At 49.1% G+C, this 23870-nt stretch overlaps 1 protein-coding gene across 1 annotated transcript in view; it reads left to right on the plus strand.

Moving 5' to 3' along the window:
• The window catches only part of LOC117047576 (solute carrier family 12 member 9-like), a 93594-nt gene that overhangs the window by 63162 nt on the left and 6562 nt on the right, over positions 1 to 23870 (plus strand). The window contains 2 exon segments of the mRNA XM_033150861.1: positions 12325 to 12517; positions 22078 to 22252. Of these exon segments, the coding sequence (XP_033006752.1) occupies positions 12325 to 12517; positions 22078 to 22252 (368 nt within the window).

The raw sequence follows: 23870 nt of genomic DNA on the forward strand, positions 1-23870 counted from the left end.
TAAAACATCACTGGCAGGTGGCCACCCAACCTCTGCTTACAAAAACCTCCAAGGAAGGAGAGTCCCACAACGTACCCAAGGGAGACAGTTCCACTGTCAAACAACTCTTACTGTCAGAAAGTTCTTCCAGCTGTTTAGTTGGAATCTCCTTTCTTGTAACTTGAAGCCATTGGTTCGAGTCCTACCCTCCCAGAGCAGGAGAAAACAAGCTTGCTCCATCTTCCATGGGACAGCCCTTCAGATATTGAAGGCGGCTATCATATCTCCTCCCAGTCTCCTCTTTTCCAGGCTAACCATAACCACAACTCTTCAACTGTTCCTCATCAGGACTTAGTTTCTAGACCCTTGACCCTCCTCTGTGACCTACAGTAGCAGAGGCAGGATACTTCTGAATACCAGGATACCGTTGAATGGCCAGTTGCTGGGAATCACAAGCAGGAGAATGTTGTAATCAGGTCCTGCTACCCCCCGAGGCATCTAGCTGGCCACTGCAAGAAGAGGGTGCTGAACTGAGTGGCCAGTCTAGAGTCTAGAGCAGCTGATGCAAGCTGTGTGTTGGTTTATTTTGTAAGACGCCGTTGGATATTTGCAGAGTCTGTTCTGCCGCCCTGTTCAGGGTCGGGGGCTGCTAGCCAGAGAAAAGCACCAGAGCCAGGCCTCCTCTGAAGCTAACAAGGGAACTGTGGCATGGAGGTTGTTCAGCACCTTGGACAGCGGGGTGGTGTGTTCAGCACCTTGGACAGTCCTCTCCAGCCCTTAAGCAACTGATCCAATCCTGGATAGCTGTCCTGGCTCTATCACCAGGTGGAGAGCTCTTAAGCTGGGATGATGGGAGCTGGACTCTTAGAAATAGGAATGTTGAAAGATTTGGGGAAGATTTGAAAAGAGGACTTGGGCAAAAAAAAATGAAAGGCACAAATACAGGATGGGTGACACCTGGCTTGAGAGCAGTACATTGTGAAAAGGATCTAGGAGTCTTGGTAGACCACAACTTGAATGAGTCAACAGTGTGATGCAGCAGCTAAAAAAGCCAATGCAATTCTGGGCTGCATCAATAGGAGTATAGCGTCTACATCAAGGGAAGTAATAGTACCACTGTATTCCGCTCTGGTCAGACCTCACCTGGAATACTGTGTCCAGTTTGTGGGCACACAGTTCAAGAAGGATACTGACAAGCTGGAACGTGTTCCAGAGGAGGGCAACACCAAATGTCAAAGGCCTGGGAACAATGCCTTATGAGGAACGGCTTAGGGAGCTGGGTATGTTTAGCCTGGAGACGAGAAGGTTAAGGGGTGATATGATAGCCATGTTCAAATATATAAAAGGATGTCATATAGAGGCGGGTGAAAAGGTTGTTTTCTGCGCTCCAGAGAAGCGGACACGGGAGCAATGGATTCAAACTACAAGAAAGAAGATTCCACCTAACATTAGGAAGAACTTCCTGACAGTGATAGCTGTTGACAGTGGAATTGCTGCCAAGGAGTGTGGTCGAGTCTCCTTCTTTGGAGGTCTTTAAGCGAGGCTTTAAGTGGAGACCAGTGTCTTGAAGCTACTAACATGAGTTTGGCCAAACTGCGAGAGGCAGTGAAGGATAGGCGTGCCTGGCGTGCTCTGGTCCATGGGGTCACGAAGAGTCGGACACGACTGAATGACTGAACAGCAACAACAAGCGGAGGCTTGACAGCCATCTGTCAGGAATGCTTGATGGGTGTTTCCTGCTTGGCAGGGGGTGGTCTGGATGGCCCTGTTGTCTCTTCCAACTCCATCATTATGATTCTATGATTTTTCACACAACTAGCAGTTAAACTGTGGAACTCACTCCCGCAAGAGGCTGCGGTGGCCGCTAAGCTAAGTAGAATTAAAGCAGATTTGACAAATTCATGGCTATCGGTGGCTACCCAGCGGTGGTGGCTCGGCTCTGCCTCTGCAGTTGGAGGCAGCAATGTTTCTGAATACCAGCTGCCGGAAACTTCAGGAGTGGAGAGGGCTCTCGTGTTCCCATCCTGCTTGCAGGCTTGCCCTGGATCTCGGGTTGGCCACGGTGAGAATTGCATGTGGACTAGGTGGGTCCCCTCTGGCCTGACGCAGCAGCCGGTCCCTCCTTGTGTTTTCATGCAAGCAGCGCTTCTCAGAAATCCTCTCTGGCCAACGCAAAGCAAGTTTGGAGTTGGCTGATTGGGCTTGGCCTCAAGGGGAAGACACATTAATGGAATCAAATACCTCTGTGAAGGACAGGGCAAGACAGCTAAAATTGGGAATGAGCTTTTGATAAGGCATTTAAATAGAGTTCGCTTCCAGGAGAATAGTGGGGTTTGGTCTGTAAATGATCCAAGAAGCTGTTAACAGACTCCTTTCTCTCGGCGCTTCTCTACTCTTCATGTTTGTGCTGCTAAGTAGCACTGGGGACTCTCTTGCAACAAGGTGTGTAATTTTAGGAGGGGAAACCTAATTTTTGCACCTTTCTTCGGTGATGGAGGTCTTTAAAAAATCTGCTTTTGGGTGTGAGGAATTCAGATCTGCTGTTACTTTTGTGATTAGACATTTAGCTTGGTAAGTCTACATTTAATGAAGAAAGCACCTAAAATGCTCTTGGAAAACCAAATAATTTTAAAATTACCTTCGGAAAATGTTAGTAATGCTGAATACTACTACTACCACTACTAATTAATAAAAATAAAAATAATATATAACCTGCAAGTACTTGGCAGTCGTTTTACACACATTTACTTGCCAAGTGAAACTAAATTACATTAATTAACCAAAATATCTTTTGAATCCCACAAATCATGTTGACATCATGTTTGAATTCCCAAGTCATCTAGCGGGCATTTTTGGGGTATATGTGTGGTATATGTCAAGCCTAGACCTGGGAAGTGTGTGTTTCTTCTTGGATCAGTTTCTTTTTTGCTGGAGGAAGCTGGAAACAGCACCGGTTGCTGTGTGGAGCAGGTGAATCATAGAACCAAAGAATTGTAGAGTTGGAAGGGACCCCAAGAGCCATCTAGTCTGGCCCCCTGCAGTTCAGGAATCACAGCTAAAGGTTCCCTGACAGAAGGCCATCCAACCTCTGCTTAGAAACTCCCAAGGAAGTCCCTTCTACTCTTGAACAGCGCTTAACCACCAGAATGTTCTTCCTAATGTTTAGCCAGAATCTCCTTTCGGGTATTTTGAACTCATCGGTTTGGGTCCTACACTCCGGAGCAGCAGAAAACAAGCTTGCTCCATCTTCCATGTGACAGCCCTTCAGATAAGGCCACCGTCTCCTGGGGTTGATTGCAGGCTTAGCCAACCTGGAGCCTTGTTGCTGTCTGCCCTACACTGCAGGGCGCATGCTTTCTACCTCAGACGTGAGCCTGAGGCCGCTCTTTCCATGGCACCACAGAGGCTCGTACTTTGAGCTTCTGAATCTCTGTGGTGCCGTTGCACCAGTGTGAACGGTTCTCGATCCGAAGGTGGTGCTCGGCGCATACCTAAGCTGTGGGACTCCCCAGTTTAGGCAGCTTCAAAGAGGGATTAGACAAATTCACGGGTGAATAAAGGCTATCAACAACTGCTAGCCATGATGGCTGCATGTTAGGTGCAGGATCAGAGGCACCATGCCTCTGAAGACCAGTCCCTGGGAATTGCAGCTGGGAGAGCTGGTTTTGAACTCGTGTCTCGCTTCTGGCATCTGGCTGTCCCCTGTGGGGAAACAGGACAATTGATTAGATGGGACCCCTTTGACCTGATCCAGCAACAGGCTCTGCTTAACTTCTGAGTAAGTTAAGGATACTGACAAGCTGGAACGTGTCCAGAAGAGGGCAACCAAAATGGTCCAAGGCCTGGAAACGATGCCTTATGAGGAACGGCTTAGGGAGCTGGGTATGTTTAGCCTGGAGAAGAGAAGGTTAAGGGGTGATATGATAGCCATGTTCAAATATATAAAAGGATGTCATACAGAGGAGGGAGAAAGGTTGTTTTCTGCTGCTCCAGAGAAGCGGACACGGGGCAATGGATTCAAACTACAAGAGAGAAGATTCCACCTAAACATTAGGAAGAACTTCCTGACAGTGAGAGCTGTTCAGCAGTGGAATTTGCTGCCAAGGAGTGTGGTGGAGTCTCCTTCTTTGGAGGTCTTTAAGCGGAAGCTTGACAGCCATCTGTCAGGAATGCTTTGATGGTGTTTCCTGCTTGGCAGGGGGTTGGACTGGATGGCCCTTGCGGTCTCTTCCAACTCTAGGATTCTAGGATTCTATGAAGTGAAAGAGAGGCTTTTAAACAAGAATCATAAGTAGCATCTGCCCAATATACTTTTTTTGCGTTTGCATTTGCATTAAGGGGGAAGGGGCGAGACGCAGGGAGTCCTTTTAAGCATCTTGTGTGAAAAACAGCCTCCAAAGTGGAGAAGTGGGAGCCTTGAGTGCCCTTGTCTGTGCATTCCTCCTCAGCCACCAAGACAGGGCTCTCCAAGCGCTGATTTCTAAGAGGATGCTAATTGATAATTACCCAGTTTGCAAGGCCTTGTGACCAGCAGGAGCTGAAGGGCTCGGAACTGGTGTTTTCACAGTGTTTGAAGAGGGCAAAGAGGAGGAAGAGGGGGAGGTCCACTTCCGGACAAAAAGAAAACTTAACCAATAAGCTGAAACTGGCACAGGGACAAATAGAAGAAGACTCCTTCACCCCGTATGGTTCCTTTTATCACACCCACAGCCCAAAAAGACAATGACAAAAGCCCACCAACAGCATACAAATCAATATGGCTAAGCTGATCCAAACACCCACCCACCCCCCACTCACACATGAAAACAGAGACCACCACAGCCAGCCACAAATGAACAACCACACCCTGGGCCAACCCCAACCTCTCTCACCACCAAAGGAGCACAAGCGAACAGCAGAGAACCTGCACAAAACAACACTGATAGCAAACCCTACATATATTAAGTAAAATAGAAACATCGTCACCCGGCCCCCCCATCCCCCCACCTCTTTCCCCCTTTTCTTCCTAATGTCTCAACAAATGAAACTGATTTGCAAAAATGTCACATTGGGGGGGTGAGAGAGAGAGAGAGACATTGCACATACTTTTGTAAATCAAGAAAATCTTTAATAAAATACTTTAATAATAAAAAGGAATCCTGGCTACAAATCCAAGTGAATGGGATATACGGCCAGGCCTCTTGGGGTTCACTGGCAGTGGGGATTAAATTCTGCACCCCGGCAATCTGGATTCTGCGTCAAGAAAAGCTGTGGTTTGGTTCAGGTTATGTAGCAGATATGTTTGCATTTGTATGCAGTTCTCTCTCTCTCTCTCTCTCTCTCTCTCTCTCTGTGTGTGTGTGTGTGTGTGTGTGTGTTGTAGTTGACTAGGTTTATTGTGGCTTTCTTTCTCTTAGGGAGCTGGGTATGTTTAGCCTGGAGAAGAGAAGGTTGAGGAGTGATATGATAGCCATGTTCAAATATATAAAAGGATGTCATATAGAGGAGGGAGAAAGGTTGTTTTCTGCTGCTCCAGAGAAGCGGACACGGGGCAATGGATTCAAACTACAAGAAAGAAGATTCCACCTAAACATTAGGAAGAACTTCCTGACAGTAAGAGCTGTTTGACAGTGGAATTTGCTGCCAAGGAGTGTGGTGGAGTCTCCTTGGCAGCAAATCATCTGTCAGGAATGCTTTGATGGTGTTTCCTGCTTGGCAGGGGGTTGGACTGGATGGCCCTTGTGGTCTCTTCCAACTCTATGATTCTATGGGTGAGCATTTGGGTGTGCAGTGGGCTGGAGCCCTGCTCCCCCTTCACCGGTAAATCTTTCTCAGCCCCTCTCTGTGGGTCAGCTTTTCAACAATAAGGACAGGAGAGAGAGAGAGAGAGAGAGTTGAGATTCTTGTGGCAGCCGAAACCTGTATCCCTTGGCATATCTCCCAGTGCTGCAGATTCAGTTATACCTGCAGCCCCGAATAGGACTTCGTTACAGGGGTATTGAGGTGGCTTTGTTTAACCCAGAGAGGAAGATGATGGGGATGCCCCGAAAAATGGACCCCCCATCCCCCATAGGCCAGAGGTCTCCAGGACCCTGGAGCAAAGAGCCATTCTCCTGGATGTGTTGAGTTCAAATGGAAGCTGTGGGTGTAGCCTCCAGTTTGCAAATGCCGGTGCCAGAGTAGGCTATACTGAATGGAGTGTAGAAATAGAGTTGGAAGGTACCGCAAGGGCCATCTAGTCCACCCCACTGCAATTTTTGCCCAATGTGGGACTCGAACCCACTACCCTGAGATTTAAAATCTTGTGCTCTGCCGACTGTAGTGTTCTGGTTCCGTATAAGACAGCTTCCTAGGTTCACATTTAACAGATGAAACCACCACCCTGGCAATCCATTCAATGCAGGGATGTGGAACCTTCTGCCCTCCCAGTTGGACTCCAACTCCCACCAGCCCCTTCTGTGTCACGGATGATGGGAGTTGTAGTCCAGCAATATCTGGAGGGCCATGGGGGTCTCCATCCCTGATTAAACTGGAATGCGGATCCTGCAGAGATGGCAGGTTCTGAGCCGTTAAAGGGGGTGTTTGAGTTTTAGGGTGTTCCCCAAGAGTGGCTATGGGGCATCCAGGTTCTCCCACCCACCTCTCCTACTACTTTGGCCAATAGCCGAGTTGCCTGCTTTGGTCTCCCTAATTCTCTGGCACCACATTAACCAGCCATCCGCTTTCCCCCCCCCCCTTATCACGCCTGTGTGACATTCATCCTTGCAGACAGCTCTTTAGCTCTCGCTAAGTGGGGCCTCATCCTGCCCAGGGGCTGAGCCCTTCCGAAAAGGAGTAATTGAATCAAGACCTTTCTTCCTCCCCCTCCCCCAGCCCGCTCCTCTCGGTAAGAGTGATGTGGACTCAGCACCACGCTGGGTGGAGCCCTTCCCAGCATTGGTTAGTTCTGAGAAGCCAGAGAATATGGAGAGGAACACGTCTCCCCACAATTATCAGCATTGGTGGATGGCAGCTCCCTGCTGCCGAGAGTTGATGCGCCTTTCCATTCTCTGAGGTACAAGTCGAAGAGGGTGGGGGAGATTCTTTCATTCTTGCAGCCTCCTCCGGCCGCCTTTTAAACATGCTCATTTAGCGTCTTGTTCCTCCAGCTCTGAGGATGTCCCCTTCTTTAAAGTAAACAAGAGCTTGCATTGCTTTTTCAATGCTCCTGAGCACGTGCAGAGTTTTCCTCCAGCACTGACCAGATACCGCATTTTTCCGCTCCATAGGACGCACCGGACCATAGGGCGCACCTCATTTTTAGAGGAGGAAACAAGAAAAAAAATATTTTTCTGGTTTTCCTCCTCTAAAAGCCCTGGTTTTTTTTTGTTTTGTTTTTTTTGAGGATCAGCTAAAGGTTTTGCAGCTTTTTTGCAAAGGGAAAAGCCCTGGGTTTTTTTTGAGGATCAGCTAAAGGTTTTGCAGCTTTTTTTGCAAAGGGGGAAAAGCAAAGCTCCTTTTGCAAAGGGGGGAAAGCAAAGAGGAAAAGCCCCATTTTTATGGGGTTCAACTCACATTTCTGCAGCTTCTAAAGGAAAGGGAGCCTTTCCTACAGTTTCCAGACAGATAATCTAATCAGCCAGTCACATGTCCTGGGGAAACAAACAACCTCCCTCTGCAGCACATTCAACAATGGAGGGCGGGGCTGAAAGGGAGCCAGGACTCTTATCTCTCTCCCGATCTCTTGCTGATCAGCTGCTGAGCGGGTCCTTTCATCACTCCCTTTTCTCTTTGTAAAATAAAAAGCACAATCTGCTTTTGGCCCCTGGGCAATTCAGCTCCAGGGACCACCATTCACTCCATAAGACGCACAGGTATTTCCCCTTACTTTTTAGGAGGAAAAAAGTGTGTCTTATGGAGCGAAAAATATGGTATATGTCTGGTTACCACAAACAGACAGATAAGGGGCAACCTCTCTCTCCATCTGCATGCATTTTAACACCTCCCTTGACACAGTCCAAAATTTTATTTTGAAATCCCGTGGGGAAAGTCCACAAGGGGAAATCCAGCATGTTATGACTTCAGAAACCGTTGAGGTCCAATAATTCTTGGAGAACAGGTGAGGTCTCTGCAGACTGGAGGCAGGGAGCTGCTGCAGCATGGTCCAACACATAGAATGATAGAATTGTAGGGTTGGAAGGGACCACCAAGAGTCATCTAGTCCAACCCCCTGCATGTAGGAATCTCAACTAAAGCATCCATGGCAGATTGGCCATCCAACCTCTGCTTAAAAACCTCTGAGGAAGGAGAGTCCACAGTCTCCCGAGGGAGATGGTTCTGCTGTCGGGCAGGGTGCCAGAAAGTTTTCCCCTGATGTTTAAGTTGGAATCTCCTTTCTTGTAACTTGAAGCCATTGGTATGGGTCCCAAAATGTGTACATCAGGCAGAATATATGCAGAAATGCATATTGTTGTAAAATATATTTGAAAGAGGATTAAACAAATTCATGGAGAAGAGGGCTGTTGACGCCTAATGTGGCTTCGGCAGCTGGATGCTTCTGAATCCAAGTTGCTGTAAAACAACAACAACAACAACAAATTTATTATTTATACCCCACCCATCTGGCTGGGCTTCTCCAGCCACTCTGGGCGGCTTCCAACAAAATATTAAAATACAATAATCCATCAAACATTAAAAGCTTCCCTGAACAGGTAAAAACTGCAGGAGAAAGGGCTCTTGCGCTCGGATCCTGCTTGCTTGTTTCCCATGGGCACCTGGTTGGCCACTGAGATCAGGATGCTGGGCTAGAAGGGCCACTGGCCTCATCCAGCAGCCTCTTCCTATGTTCTTAAAGTAGCTGGGGTGGTGGGAGGTTTAGTCCAAAAACACCTTCGAGAGCACCAGGTTGGCGAAAAGCCTGCCGGACGTAGGCTGAGGACCAAAGTCACAGGCGTTATGCCTGTGTGGGTTTGGGAGCTGAGCATGGCTCCCCCTTCCATTTAACCTCTCTGGTCCTTGCTGGGGCTGCAGTGTCCCGCGAGGGGGTTAAACTGTGCGCTGAGCTCTAATGCATGCTGCGGCTCGCTGCCAGGGCCCAGGGGAGACCTGCGTTTTATACACATCGATTACACACTTAACCACAATTTGCGTTTTTATCCCTCACCTTTTATTCCCCTCCAAGCAGCAGCAAAAGAGGCGCGTCTCCCTTCTCTGCGTCTCCCCCCTCCCCATCTCTCTCTCTTACACACAAGTAAATACACACGGCCTTTGCATTCTCGTGCATTTTTTTTTTTTTTTTGCGGGTCCGACTACGCAAGAGTGGCAGAGGGCGATTAGCACTCTGGGTCTCTCTTTAAATCTCCCTAAGCAATATAGATAAGACAGCGGGTTAGATGAGAACAGTTTAATTAAGCCGTAGAAAGGAAGCCCTTCGCCGCCGCACTCGCCAGCCGGTTCGTGCACTCTGCCAAGCACGCCAACCTTCCAGTGCGGGACTGGCTTGGTGCCACGCAGAGCAAACCCTGCCTGCTGCCCCCTCCTCCTTGTGTAGGATTGATAGCCCCCTTTGGCTCCTTATTCCCTCTCCCTGCCCCCCAAAAAATTGAAATTAAAAACCAAAACTCGGATTAAAAACAACCAAGCACTTTTTCTTGCTGTATCTAGCCAGTGCCAGGAAAACCTACAACTCTCTTGAGGTGTGGCAGCCATCAGCTGTCCTCATTACTCAGTGAGATTTGAGGCTACTTGTCCCAGAAGGGAGATAAACAAGCAGATTTTAGGAACTAGGTGCTGCTTTTTTTTTAATAAATAAAAAAATCACATTTTTGTTGTTTAAAAATTGTGTTTACATCCTGTCCTCCTGCCACAGAGCAATGGCCTCGGTTCTACTGCATTATTATTCCAACAGGTCTGCAAGGAACATTAGGCTGTGATGGGCAATGAAATATCCCACTCAGCTTCATGGCTGAGCAGGGATTTGAACCCAGGTCTCTCTGGCCCGGAATTTTTTAACTACTCAAGAAGATGTAACTCTTTAATGCATGCGGATCAATAGGAATCGCTAGCATTTTTAGTGCCTTTATAATGAATGATACGTGCTAAGATCCCGTGGGAAGGTGGGGAATCCTATCAGAGCAGCTGCGTGATTAAAATATGAATTGCAATGATGTGTGCGGTATTTTTTGTTGTTTCAGTACTTCAAGGCAGTTGGGTGTCGCTTGGCATGTGGTTTTGAAATTTATTGCAGCCCCTTCGAACAGGGCAGGTTCAATATGTAGGTGCAGAAACGGTCAGCTTTTAAAAGTTTTTGCTTAGCAAATCATGCCAACCCAATAATCCTGCATCTAAGAAAGACCAACTCTTTGGGAATCCTTTCTTCCAGATAGAAAGTTGTCCACATCCCATCATCCAACCACAGGGCATGCTGGCTTTCATCTATGTCAAGAGATATCACTTCCCTCCCCCTTTTCTGATACAGGCACTGGACCTTTTAAAAAGGCCCTTGATAGGCAGAAATTCAATAGGAGAATCTTGCAGTGATGGGGGGAGGTTTCGCCTGTTGCATTTCTGCTGTCTTGCAGGTGCCGAGGGGTCTGCGTTTCAGCTGACAGAGGTTGAGGAATCTCAGCTTGGCTCCTTTCCTGAAACTAACTGATCTCAGTAGTTTTCTCCTTGCAGGTGTCATTAGATAATAAAAAAGCGTGTGTTTTATTCTGTAATAGCTTCTCGGCTGAATCAGACCTCTAGCCCAGCTTTCTGCTTCCAATAAGGTCAGCCAAATACTTCTAGCAGATAACTGGGGCAGCCTGCTTACAACCCACGTTTAAACTTAGATGCTATTTTTTCCCTAACCGTCTGCTCAAAAGCATTCTCACACTGGGGTTCCTGCTGCCACTACTTCCCCTCCCCCCCCCCAAAAAAAAATCCTTATCTATGGCTGCTACAGTTGTGTGACAGGCAAAAATTCACCAGGTGTAGTGTTTCCTGTCACTGCATCTTCATTCTGGTATTAGCCACATCATCTGAATTTCTGCCCATATTTTCATGTTGAAAATATCGTGCATCCCGTGTGTGTGTGTGTGTGTGTGTGTGTGTGTGTGTTTATTTGTGTGTTTGCCCGCATGCATGTAATATTGCAGCAAATTGCATGCAGAAGCAGCTCTGTGCAGGAAATTTCATGCATGTACCGTTTGCCATGCTTAAACCTCGGAATCCGTGAAGCAGCCTAGGGAAAGTGATCTTCTACCTACTCAAGCATTTTGTGGCTGGAGATGAGTGCGTTGGACTCTCTTTAATGGCTCCCTCGGGGTGTAAGCAATTGTGTTACGTATTCATTGTCTTTAAATGTTGCTAACCAGCCGTGAGCCTTCTGGGACAGGGCAGGTTACAACCCAAATACGATTGATTTCCTGCAACTCTGGCTCCGGTTGCATCCGAGGGTGGCCTCTGGGGCTGGTGTGGAGTAACTGATGGAGGGGCAACCTGCAGGGTCCGCACGCTGCTTTGTAGAATGGCACACTCCCTAACAGAGGGGAGAGAAACCTATGGACCCTTGAGGAATTGCTTTACTCCAACTCCTGGATAGCTCAGTTGGTTAGAGCATGGTGCTGATAATGCCAAGGTTGCAGGTTCAATCCTCGTACGGGACAGCTGAATATTCCTGCATTGTAGGGGGTTGGACTCCACAATTCCATGATTCTGTGATTCTAACTCCCAGCTTGAACGTCCAGAGGGCTGCATGTTCCCAAGCTGTCAGGAGCGAGCCAGCAGTAAATCACACCATGCAAGTTGCAATTGGCTCTTTATTAGGAAGAACACGATCTTGGCAGAGTGTCAGGCCTAATGAGCGCAGCAGCTCATCCCTGGAAGGGCTTGCCCCCACGAAGCAGTTGCTGAGACTGAAGGTCCCCACATCCCCATTGCTGCCTTAAGTCCCCCTCCCCTCCAGGGTTTCTCCCAAGCAATCTGAGACTGTGCCAGCCTCTCCTCTGTGCTTTTCATGTCTCTCCTGGTTCTGGGATACCGGGGGGGAAGGGAAGCTTGTTCCAGCAGGAGGGGGAGATACCTGGGACTCTTCCCCAGCCAGACTCATCTCTGCCTCTTGGTCTCTCCTGCTTCAGCTTCTGCCTCCGATTCTGGGCTTCTCTCTGCCACAGACTCTCCCAGCCCTGTTGCCTCTTCAGCTTCCGACACCACCTCCTCCCAGTCTTCTCCCTCTGTCCACCCACCGTCATCCCACCACCAATCCCTGGGCTCTTAGCCTTCTTCCCTCAGGGCTTCCCCAGCTGGTTCCTCTCACAATTCCTCTGCGTCCAACTAGTCCGTGACACTACTGGAAGCTGAGTGGATCTGTCCCTCCCAAGCTGACTGCTCTGCTCCTTCCCGCAGGCCCACCTTCCGGTACTTCACCTGGCACACCTGCGTGCTGGGCATCGCCGGCTGCTTCGTCATGGTCTTCCTCATCAGCCCCATCTACGCCTCGGCCAGCGTGGCCTTCATGGTGGTTCTCCTTGTGGCCCTCCATTACCTCTCCCCCAGCAGCAGCTGGGGCTACATCAGCCAGGCTCTCATTTTCCACCAGGTAAGCATAGGGGGGGACCCCAAAACCAGCTCTCTATCGCAGGCCTTGGTAGTCGGCAGCAAGCAAGACTTTCTCCTTTTTGATGCGAAATGTATTAATCAATGTTTTCTGGCGCCTGCGTTTGTCGGTTGTTCCTCCTGTGGGAGAACGGGCGAGGCAGAAACAAGGCGAGCAATCTCTTTTCCTTGCACACATAAACACCTGGAGCTGTGTTGACTAGTTTAGAGACGAGTTCTCCCTCTGGCAGCGTTCAGCCGTCTCATAAATCAGGCAGGCTAGGAGGAGGAGGAGGAAGAAGAAGAAGAAGAAGACCCTTTTCCAGGGATTTCAAGGCAGGGGCTGCAAGCCTCATTCTTTGGCCACCTAAGGAAATTGCAGAACGCTCAGAAGGTAATACATTTTCCACAAAAGAGGCAAAAAACTTTTGATTCCTGAGTACGCTAAAGCTATTCAATATTACAACCGATGGGGAAGGCAGCAATATTTTTTTGTTTATCATGGGTTTATGGGCATTTATTTTATTTATTAAATTTGTAGACCACCCTTCATCTGACAATCACAGGGTGGTTGGTAAACAAACAAACAAACAAACAAACAACCCAGCAAGCAGGACCCAAGAGCCCTCTCCCCAACCCACTGCAGCTTCCAGCAACTGGTAGCTCATTTTCAAAACACAGGACCAGGTGGTCCTCCCCCCCCCCCAATACAGATTAATTTACCTGGTTGTCCTAATAATGTTTCGAACTCGCCTCCACCCCTTCCGCAAGGGAGCTGCACGCTCTTATCTCGTATCCTTTCAGACGGGCGGCTCGTCCTTCCAGCTGGCGCCATTTCCTCCCCGTGCTCTGCCCTTCCCTGGGATTCGTTCCCAGACCCAGCGAGTTGGGCCCGTTGCCCAGCCCTAGCCTTTTAATTTTTGTGTCATAAAACCAACACTTAACAGGGGGGAAAAACCCTGTTAGCACGTAATGGAATATTCTTATTACCCAGCTGCTGTCTTGCTGGCCTGCCTTAACAAAACTCAGGCCCTCAGCCAGGCCTGGTGTGTGGGTTTTGTTGTGTTTTAGCAGGTCCTGAGCACCTAAAACCTACAATATTAGTACAGGAGGTCCAGACCTTCCAATTTGCAAAGTTGATTCATTTATGAATGAATGAATTTATTTTTACGGTCACAGACCAACTCAGTTGATTCATTTATTTTTTTTGCACAGTTTCCCAAACTTGGGACTCCAGCTGTTTTTGGACTGGACTGGTTCTGCTAGCTAGGGATGATGGGAGTTGTAGTCCAACAACAGCTGGAGCCCCAAATTTCGGAAACCCTGTTCATTGCATTTGCACCCCACCTTCCCTCTCAGGAGCTCAAGGTGGCACACGTAGTTCTCCTCCTCATTTTATCCTCACAACAACCCTGTGAGGTAGGTTAGGCCGAAAGTAAGTGACTGGCCCATGGTCGCCCAGGGAACATCATGGCTGAGTCAGGATTTGAACCCTGGTCTCCCAGGTCCTAGTCCAACACACTAATTGCTACTAAAAACACTGTTTCTAGCTTCCCACCGACCCACCTCAAATGCTTGCTTCTGAAGTGTTTGCTTGGATGCTAATAAAGCATTTATGTGGGGCTGTAGCATGTTGGAAGAGCTTCAGATACGTTATTTCAGTACAACAGCCCTGTACGGTAGGCCAGTGGTGGTGTCCCCCGTGTTGCAGATGGTGGAGCCACGGTTAAGAGTCGGTGAATTCATGGCCAGGGCAAGATCTGGAGACTTGAGCTAACTTCCTTGTAGCTTCGCTCTCGCGAATCGCTGGCTTGACCTGGAGTGTGTCCTGGTTACTTCCACCCTTGCAAGGAGCAAAGCAGACCCCGACACTGGATTCCAGCCGGACACAGCCCCTCTGCGTTTCCTGTTTTCTGTTCGGCCCCTTCCTGCTCCTGGGGCTAAACAAAAGCTGAACAAGCAACTTCTGCAGGCATCTGAACTGCTACTTGACACCCACATTTGGCTGAGATGCAGCGCACCCAACAGCACTAATCCATGCTGAGCACACAGAGGCCTTACCAGGAAACAAGGGCGATCTCCGGCAAGCGGTTTGGGGCAGTGTTCAAAATCCCCCAGGTGCCAGGCACGTTTTGCTACTGGCACAGGGCCCGTTTGCGACTGTGGAGATTTCCAGGCGCCAGGTTGGCGACTGATGTCTCCCTCAAGCTAGCTGAGTCACACACAGTCCTTCATCATCACATCAAGGAAAGTAAGTGCAGGGCTGAGTACACATACATTTGACTGTGCCGCAGCCTTTCCCCAATTAAAAAACCTCTGCTGTAGTCCACAATTAACACCATTTCCATTTCCGCTATGTGTTTCTCCTTCTTGGATACTGGGACAAGTGAATTGTTGTAAGTCAAGCAATGTTGCTGAGATCATAGAACTGCAGCATTGGAAGGGGACCCAAGGGTCATCTAGCCCAACCCCCCTGGTGAATAGACATTGAAGGTGCCGTTTGGCGCCTAGCTTATATATCTGAGTTTCTAACACCGGTTTGGGGAATCTGGCCACAGGCCTGCAGCATTTGCAGGCAGGGAAATGTTGGTGTGTTAGCTCTGGCTGCCAGCACCTCTACAGACATCTGTCTGGCTTTGAGATGTCTTGGCAGATCGATGGGAGAAAGGAGGGCCCCGTGCAGGTGGATAAAAGCAGGCGTCGAAATGCCACCTTCATCTTCTCCTTACTCCCTCTTCTCCCAACTCCCCAACCTTTCATTCCTGGCCCTGGCACACAGAGACTTTGGCAGGGAGCCAACACCACAGATTGTGCGCAGAAGGGGGCGGGGGTGCAGGAGGGAAGGAATGATCTCCTCCTCCTCTGCGGTGCGTCTGGGGTAATAACATTTACTCACCAGGGTGATGTTACCCCGTCGGACGCTGATCAAATGCACTTGTCTCCGGTAGTGAAGACAAATGCCGGCAGCCGAGGAGGTAAATGCATTAGCTTGCCCTGAGCTCTGACTTGTCTGACTGACATGTTTGCTCGCTTGCATGGAGAGAGAGAGAGACAGAAAGAGAGAGAGAGAGAGAGAGAGAGAGAGAGAGAGAGAGAGAGAGCAAGGAAGGAAGGAAGGAAGCTAGCTAGCGGCTGGAGCAGTTGATGAAGGAAGAGAAAGCAAGGGCTGGTTTTTCTCAGCCAAGAAGACACTTTGATGAGGGACAGCTCAAAGACCAGGGCTGGGGCAGACATCCCATTAGACATTATTATTATTATTATTATTATTATTATTATTATTATTATTATTATTATTTGTACCCCGCCCATCTGGCTGGATTTCCCCAGCCACTCTGGGCGGCTTCCAACAGAAATCAAATACAAAAATATCACACATTAAAAACTTCCCTTAAAAGGGCTGCCTTCAGGTATTTTCTGAATGTCAGGTAGTTGTTTATCTCCTTGACCTGTGATGGGAGGGCGTTCCACAGGGCGGGCGCCACTACCGAGAAGGCCCTCTGCCTGGTTCCCTGTAGCTTTGCTTCTCACAGTGAGGGAACCGCCAGAAGGCCCTCAGCGCTGGATCTCAGTGTCCGGGCTGAATGATGGGGGAAGAGCATGCTGGATCAGGCCCCCGGCCCATCTAGTCCGGCATCCTGTCCTCACTGTGGTCCCTCGGATACTGATGGGGAGGGTGCAAGCAGGACCCAGGCCCAGCTTCACTCTCCCCTCCTGCGGTCTCCAGCAACTGGGATTCAGAAGCATCGCGGCATCCAGCTGCAGAGGCAGAGCAGAGCCATTGTGGCCAGGAGCCGCCGATAGCCTTCCCCTCCATTTTCCATTTCACGTCTAATTTGAATACCGCCTTTCTACGTCACTCTGCACAAGCCCGTTCACAAGCTGAAGAAACAACAAAATAGGCAGGGACGATCGCACACTTAATAATGAATCTGATCCAGTACCCCAAAAAAAGAAGAAGCCACAATAACCTTAAAATAAGCAACTTACATCAAATGAAGCAATATTCAACAATCCATTAGAATATAACAGTAAATGGTAAAATTAAATATCGGCAAATAATAGTTAAACAGTTGGCACTCAACAATTGCAATGATCAATAAAAAATAGCGGCAAGTCCCAATGCATAAAATACCACACTTATGTCTAATCCATCCAAGCTGATGGCCCTCACTGCCTCTTGTGGGAGGGAGTTCCACACCTGGCTTGAGAGCAGTACATGTGAAAAGGATCTAGGAGTCTTGGTAGACCATCAACTTGACATGAGTCAACAGTGTGATGCAGCAGCTAAAAAAGCCAATGCAATTCTGGGCTGCATCAATAGGAGTATAGCGTCTAGATCAAGGGAAGTAATAGTACCACTGTATTCCGCTCTGGTCAGACCTCACCTGGAATACTGTGTCCAGTTCTGGGCACCACAGTTCAAGAAGGATACTGACAAGCTGGAACGTGTCCAGAGGAGGGCAACCAAAATGGTCCAAGGCCTGGAAACGATGCCTTATGAGGAACGGCTTAGGGAGCTGGGTATGTTTAGCCTGGAGAAGAGAAGGTCCGCTTCTCTGGAGCAGCAGAAAACAACCTTTCACCCTCCTCTATATGACATCCTTTTATATATTTGAACATGGCTATCATATCACCCCTTAACCTTCTCTTCCAGGCCTTTGACCATTTTGGTGGCCCTCTTCTGGACACGTTCCAGCTTGTCAGTTCCAGGTGTTTCAGTGCACTGCTCTGGTTTCACCAGAAGCGGCATAGTCATGCTGGCCTCATGACCCAGAAAAACTGTCTGTGGACAAACGTCGGCTCCCTCGGCCAGTAAAGCGAGATGAGCGCCGCAACCCCAGAGTCGTTCACGTCTGGACTTTTTTTTTTTTTTAAGAGAATTTAATTGATTTTCCACAATAAACAACAATTACACAAATACATATTAGAAACACAATAAAAACAACCACAACACATACATTAAAAAGAAAAAAGAAAATAAACATAAAAGAGGGGGGGGAACTTATACGTACCTAACACACGAACACTTGAACAATATATGCTTATTAATTAATTCTAATTTTAAATCTTATATAGGGACTTCCCCCGTTCTCTCTTCTGCGTTCAGTACAAACTTACTTTAGTAACTTTGTAACTATTTTCATTCCACATTGCTCTTAATACAAATTCAAATAATAACTCATTATAAAAAATAACTAACTTATCTCATATATCTTACTACATTAAAAACAAAAAATATAAACACTCTCTAAACATTACTTCTAGTTTACTGTTTTAACCTAACATCAAATAACTTAAGCCACTTATATTCACTGATTCTGCTTCAAATATCTAATTTTTCACGAATTTTTAAATAGTCCTTAAATTTCTTCCAATCTTCTTGCACCTTCTCTTCCCTCTGGTCTCGGAGTTTCGCGGTCAGTTCAGCGAGTTCCATAAAGTCCATTAACTTCATCTGCCATTCTTCTACTGTCGGGAGCTTTTCACCTTTCCAGTTCTTTGCAAGCAAAATTCTAGCGGCTGTTGTGGCATACATAAAAAACACTATATCTTGCCTGGGTAACTCATGATTAGTCATGCCCAAAAGGAAGGCCTCTGGTTTTTTACTAAAAGTAATTTTCATTACTTTTTTAAGTTCATTATAAATTTTCTCCCAGAAAGCCTTGACCTTTGGACATGTTCACGACTGGACTTAACTGCTAGGGGCAGTGGCGTAGGAAAGGCGGGGCGTAGGGGGCCCTGCGCCCCGGGTTCCAAGGGAGGGGGTGGTGACACTCCCTGGCCCCTCCCCCGCTGCCTGGCACCCCGTCCGGGCGGGGCAGCCCTATGAGCCCCATGATGCATCCGGCCGGCCAGATCCACTACACATGCCTGGAAATTCTGGGCATGCGCAGTGCATCTGACACGTCATGGCGTCACACCGCATGCGCCGTGATGTCCCTCCCCCAGGGGGGTGCAGAATGCTTCCTATGCCGCTGGTCAGGGGTCCTTTACCTTTAAGTAGGTGATCAGGAAGCATCAGTTGATTGCTACAGGCCTGAGCCCCCAACCCTTCCCCCCTTTTCCACAAAGCTAGCTCCCCAGATGCCTGGATGGTGCCAGAGCTCGCTAAGGCTTCTTGCAGGGCCTGCCCACTCATCCCACCAGCCTCGGAGCCAAGATGCCTCTGTTGACTGGAAGCAGAGGGAGCCCCGAGCGCCGCCCACCCGTCAAGGCGGAACCGCTGGCATATGGCACTGTCAGCGTCTGCCACCCCCTACCCCCCCCCCATTATCCCCTCAGCGCAGCGTGGGCAGTGGGGCACTGAGGCGGAACCCTCCTCCTGCCAATCTCGGGCGCTGACAGGCAGGTGCCGCGTTCCTCTCGCGCTGCCCATCTGGCTCTCCTGCTTCAAGCCTGGCTGGCTGTGGCAGGAGTGCGCACCTCCTTCCCCAGGGGCGGGAGGAGACGGACGTTGCTCCGCTCGGAGGGCAAACTTTGGCTTCATTTCAAAATGAATTTCTTAAAAAGCAAGCCCTGTGGCACCTCAGGCGAAGCGCTTGTTTTCAAGGGAAGCCGGGAGAGTTTTGAGGGGAACCACGCAAGGGAGTTTCTTGCGTTTCCAGTCGTATGCACCTCATGTTCAGTAAAATCCTGTGTGGTGTTTGCTGTGTGGTAAGGGTGACTCGAATAAGACTAACCGTATTTCGCACATCACGTTGATATGATGGATAGAGGCGACTGTTTTGCCACACTTTCAGGCGCACATTTTGCCACACAACCACATCTGATGTGTGGCAAAATCCTCCATAATATTGACAGGATGTTACCCATGAGGATAATCTCTTAAGTTGTTTGGCCTCCTACCACCCCATTACCTTGCGTCGGATTGTAGAATGTATTCTCTTCAGCTCAGAGACCTGTCCTTTTCTATATTATGCACAAAGCACTGTGCACATCGATGGCACTCTGCTATTATTTTTCCTCTTCATCAGCCAGCGAGGAATACCAAATCCACATGGCCCCAAGGAAGCTGCAGACAAACTGCCTCCTTGCTTTGTTGCAGAAACATGGGGCTTTGAGGAGTGGGCTCCCTCCACTGCCACCTCAGAAGCTTTGGCACCTGTCTGCCTTTAAAAAAAAAACCACACACAGACACAAAACCCACAAATTTTTATTGGGTTTTAAACAAATACAAATACAAAAACCATTAAAAACCTATCCAGCAGTACAGCTAATTGTGTTTGTTTCATCCGTTGTCTCTAGACATACACTTGCATTCAACATTCAGACATGTTGCTTAACGTAACCTCTCCGCTGAGAATATCAAGTGTTTGGTATAAGATCTTGATATTGGTCATGAACATACCGTATTTTTCGCTCCACAAGACGCACTTTTTCCCTCCTGAAAAGTAAGGGGAAATACCTGTGCGTCTTATGGAGTGAATGGTGGTCCCTGGAGCTGAATTGCCCAGGGGCCAAAAGAGGATCATGCTTTTTATTTTACAAAGAGAAAAGGGAGTGTTGAAAGGACCCCGCTCAGCAGCTGATCAGCAAGAGATCGGGAGAGAGATAAGAGTCCCGCTCCCTTTCAGCCCCGCCCTCCTTTGTTGACTGTGGGAGGTTGTTTGTTTCCCCAGCGACATGTGACTGGCTGATTAGATTATCTGTCTGGAAACTGTAGAAAAGGCTCCCTTTCCTTTAGAAGCTGCAGAAATGTGAGTTGAACCCCATAAAAATGGGGCTTTTCCTCTTTGCTTTTCCCCCTTTGCAAAAGGAGCTTTGCTTTCCCCCCTTTGCAAAAAAGCTGCAAAACTTTTAGCTGATCCTCAAAAAACCAGGGCTTTTCCCTTTCTAAAAAAGCTGCAAAACTTTTAGCTGATACTAAAAAAAACAAGGCTTTTAGAAGAGGAAAACCAGAAAAATATTTTTTTTCTTGTTTCCTCCTCTAAAAATGAGGTGCACCCTATGGTCCGGTGCGCCCTATGGAGCGAAAAATACTGTAGTTAAAGAAGGGTGTCCGTGTTTCTATTCGTTATGCCTTTAATTGCCCTCCTGTGTCTGGTGAGACACCCAGACATTGCCATATCCCAGATATTATTCTCCCATACGTTCAGGGGTATATCAGTCTGGTTCTTCCATTGCTGAGCTAATCGTGCTGCGGTCAGTGAGAAGCCTACTAGTTCACTGTTGGTAGATCTGAGGTCTGTGTCCAAAGATAGTAGGGCTAAGGCAGTGCACCTCTTGGGATGGAGTTAAACTGCTGCATTAGCAGCACCAAAGTGACCTCCACAGGGCGCAAGCCTGGGCAGTGTGTCTGGAGATCCTGGGCTGCTCAGACAACAAGACCTCCCCTCTCGGCCTCGCTGATGGGGTCCAAAGGAAAGCAGAGCAAGACCTTGGGCACCAGCTTGGCTGCAGGAGTTGCCAGATGGAGGTGTACAAGGCGCCATCCAACTGTCTTGGGGACTTGAGAGCCAGTGTGGTGTAGTGGTTAAGAGTGGTAGACTTATAATCTGGTGAACCAGGTTCGCGTCTCCGCTCCTCCACATGCAGCTGCTGGGTGACCTTGGGCTAGTCACACTTCTCTGAAGTCTCTCAGCCCCACTCACCTCACAGAGTGTTTGTTGTGGGGGAGGAAGGGAAAGGAGAATGTGAGCTGCTTTGAGACGCCTTCGGGTAGTGATAAAGCGGGATATCAAATCCAAACTCTTCTTCTTCCACTCCGGATTTGTGTAGGGTTTACTCCTTAGCATTTTCTTTTCCTGAAGATGTCCCCCAAGGCAGCTGAGGTTCAGGATCAAAGTTCTCCTTCTCCTAGATGGGCTGCGAGCCACATCTGCTCCTCACCTCCCTCTACAGCAGGGGCCGGCAACGGTCCACGAGGCTTGTCTAACGGGCCCATGGCGACCCCTGCCGTGCTGCCCTCCACCTGCTCTTAACGGCATGGGACCGACTTCCAGGTTGGTTGCGGCTGTGCGTATGCGCACGGGCGCTCCTCCGACCCAGATGTGCGGCGGAAATAGCGTGTGCGCAGGCGTGCGGGACGGAGAAGCACCCATGCTATTTCTGGCACACTTCCGGGTCGGAGGGGTGCCAGAAATAGTGTGTGTGCATGCTCACGGGCGCTCCTCCGACCCGGAAGAGCGTGTGTGCGTACACACACTCCAGCCCATCCTCCGACAGATGGAGCGTTGACCTGCCCATCCTCGGATAAGGTTGCCGACCTCTGCTCTACACCAGTTGCAGAAACCGCCCTCTTGACCATTGGACCCTCTCTTGGTCTCGTCCGTTCAATCTGCCAGAGCCTGTCTTTGCATGCAGGAGAAACCCCTAACTCCCCAAGGATTTGAGACCCATTGGTTTCCCTCACCTGGTTTAGCCGGCCAGTGGAAGCCATTTCCTAGGTCGCATGCAGACAGCTTCTTGGAGCTACAGGTGAGAGCTGAGTGTAGGGGTGGGAGCAAAGGAGAACAAACCACCCCAGAAGGAGCACGATGTGTTCGCCCACCAGAGGTACTCCCACCCCCTAACACCCCGTAGACCCCTCCAGCCTCACTCTTGCTCTTCCCCTCCCCCCCCCAGGTCCGCAAGTATCTGCTGATGTTGGACATCCGCAAGGAGCACGTCAAGTTCTGGCGGCCGCAGGTGCTGCTGATGGTACGGAACCCGCGGACGTCCCTGCAGCTCATCAGCTTCATCAACGACCTCAAAAAGAGCGGATTGTATGTGCTTGGCCACGTGGAGCTGGATGACTTGGGTAAGGGGGCAGCGGGAGGCCAGCCGGGTGACCCCCCAAGTCGTCTGGAGAGATGCAACCGTGTGCCCCAGGGAGAAGGCGCATAGGGAGTTGTACCACCCACCTACCCACCCAGCTTGGAGACCTGCAGCTCTCCTGGCAGGGGCGGACCTCGGTAATATGGCACCCTGTGTGTGGCCAAGATTTGACACCCCCCTCCCCAGCCCTCACTCCAGCCAAGCAAGGTGCCAGTGTGGTGTAGTGGTTAAGAGCGGTAGACTCGTAATCTGGGGAACCGGGTTCGCGTCTCCGCTCCTCCACATGCAGCTGCTGGGTGACCTTGGACTAGTCACACTTCTCTGAAGTCTCTCAGCCCCACTCACCTCACAGAGTGTTTGTTGTGGGGGAGGAAGGGAAAGGAGAATGTGAGCCGCTTTGAGACTCCTTCAGGTAGTGAAAAGCGGGATATCAAATCCAAACTCTTCTTCTCTTCTTTTTCTTCTTCCCAAAGCCCAAAGCTTGCTAGCCTCTGGGAAGGAGTCCCTGCACCTGTAGGGGGGGGGGGGAAGCAGTCACTGCTTCTGCTCAGGGATTGATAGGCCAGGGACTGACCCTGGGGCCTCCCACATAGAAAGCAGATGCTCTAAGCTACGAGTCTTCTTGTATTGTGCGATGGGAGCGGGGAGGAAGCTATATGATGCTGGGCTCTGACTCCCAGCAGCCCCAGCCAGCCAGCACACTGAAAGATGCGGTCTTGCCAACAGGAAGGAAACCACACCCTTCCTGTCAGCTGCAGCCCAGAGCAATTCTCTGTTTGTTAGAGGAAATAGTTTCTCTGATAAACTGGAACCGGGCTGGAGATTTTAGTGGGTTTCATTTTAGGGCTGCAATACAGTATTCAGTAGCTTAATCAGATAGATTACTTGATCAAAAACTTTATCACGGACTAAACGAACGTGCCCGGTTCCCGCGTTTCAAAAACAATATTGTAGAGTTGGGAAAAGTTTGGAAAAGGGCAACCAAAATGATTGAGGGGGTGGAGCGACTCTCTCATGAAGAAAGGTTGGAGCGTTTGGGACTTTTCAGTTTTGAGCAGAGCTGTCAACCTTCCTTTTTTCTTTTTTTTCTTTTTTTGCATTGGGAAACGGCCATAGCTGTCAACTTTCCCTTTTTTGCAATGGGAAACGGCGCTGGAATAAGGGAATTTCCTGCAAAAAAAGGGAAAGTTGACAGCTATGGTTTAGAGAAAAAGGCAAGGGAAAGGTTTGTGAAATCATGTGTGGCCTGGAGAAAGTGGATGGATAAAACTTGTGGACGTCCATTGAAGCTGAATGTTGGAAGAGTCAGGGCAGATGAAGTATTTATGCACACTGCACACAGTTAAACTATGGAACTCACCCCTGCAGGCAGCAATGATGGCCCCGAGCCTAGATGGCTTTAAAAGAGGATTGGTCAAATCCAGGGAGGAGGAGAGAGAGGGCTATGGATGGTCAGAGGTGCCAAAGCATCAGAATACCATAGGAGAAGAGAGGGCTCTTGTGTTCAGATCCTGCTTGCGGATTTCCTATTGGGGCATCAGGTTGGCCACTGTCAGAGCAGGATGCTGGACTAGAAGGGCCATTGGCCTGATCCAGCAGGC

Source organism: Lacerta agilis, chromosome 5 (genome assembly GCF_009819535.1).
Source record: "Lacerta agilis isolate rLacAgi1 chromosome 5, rLacAgi1.pri, whole genome shotgun sequence".
Classification (NCBI taxonomy): Eukaryota; Metazoa; Chordata; class Lepidosauria; order Squamata; family Lacertidae; genus Lacerta; species Lacerta agilis.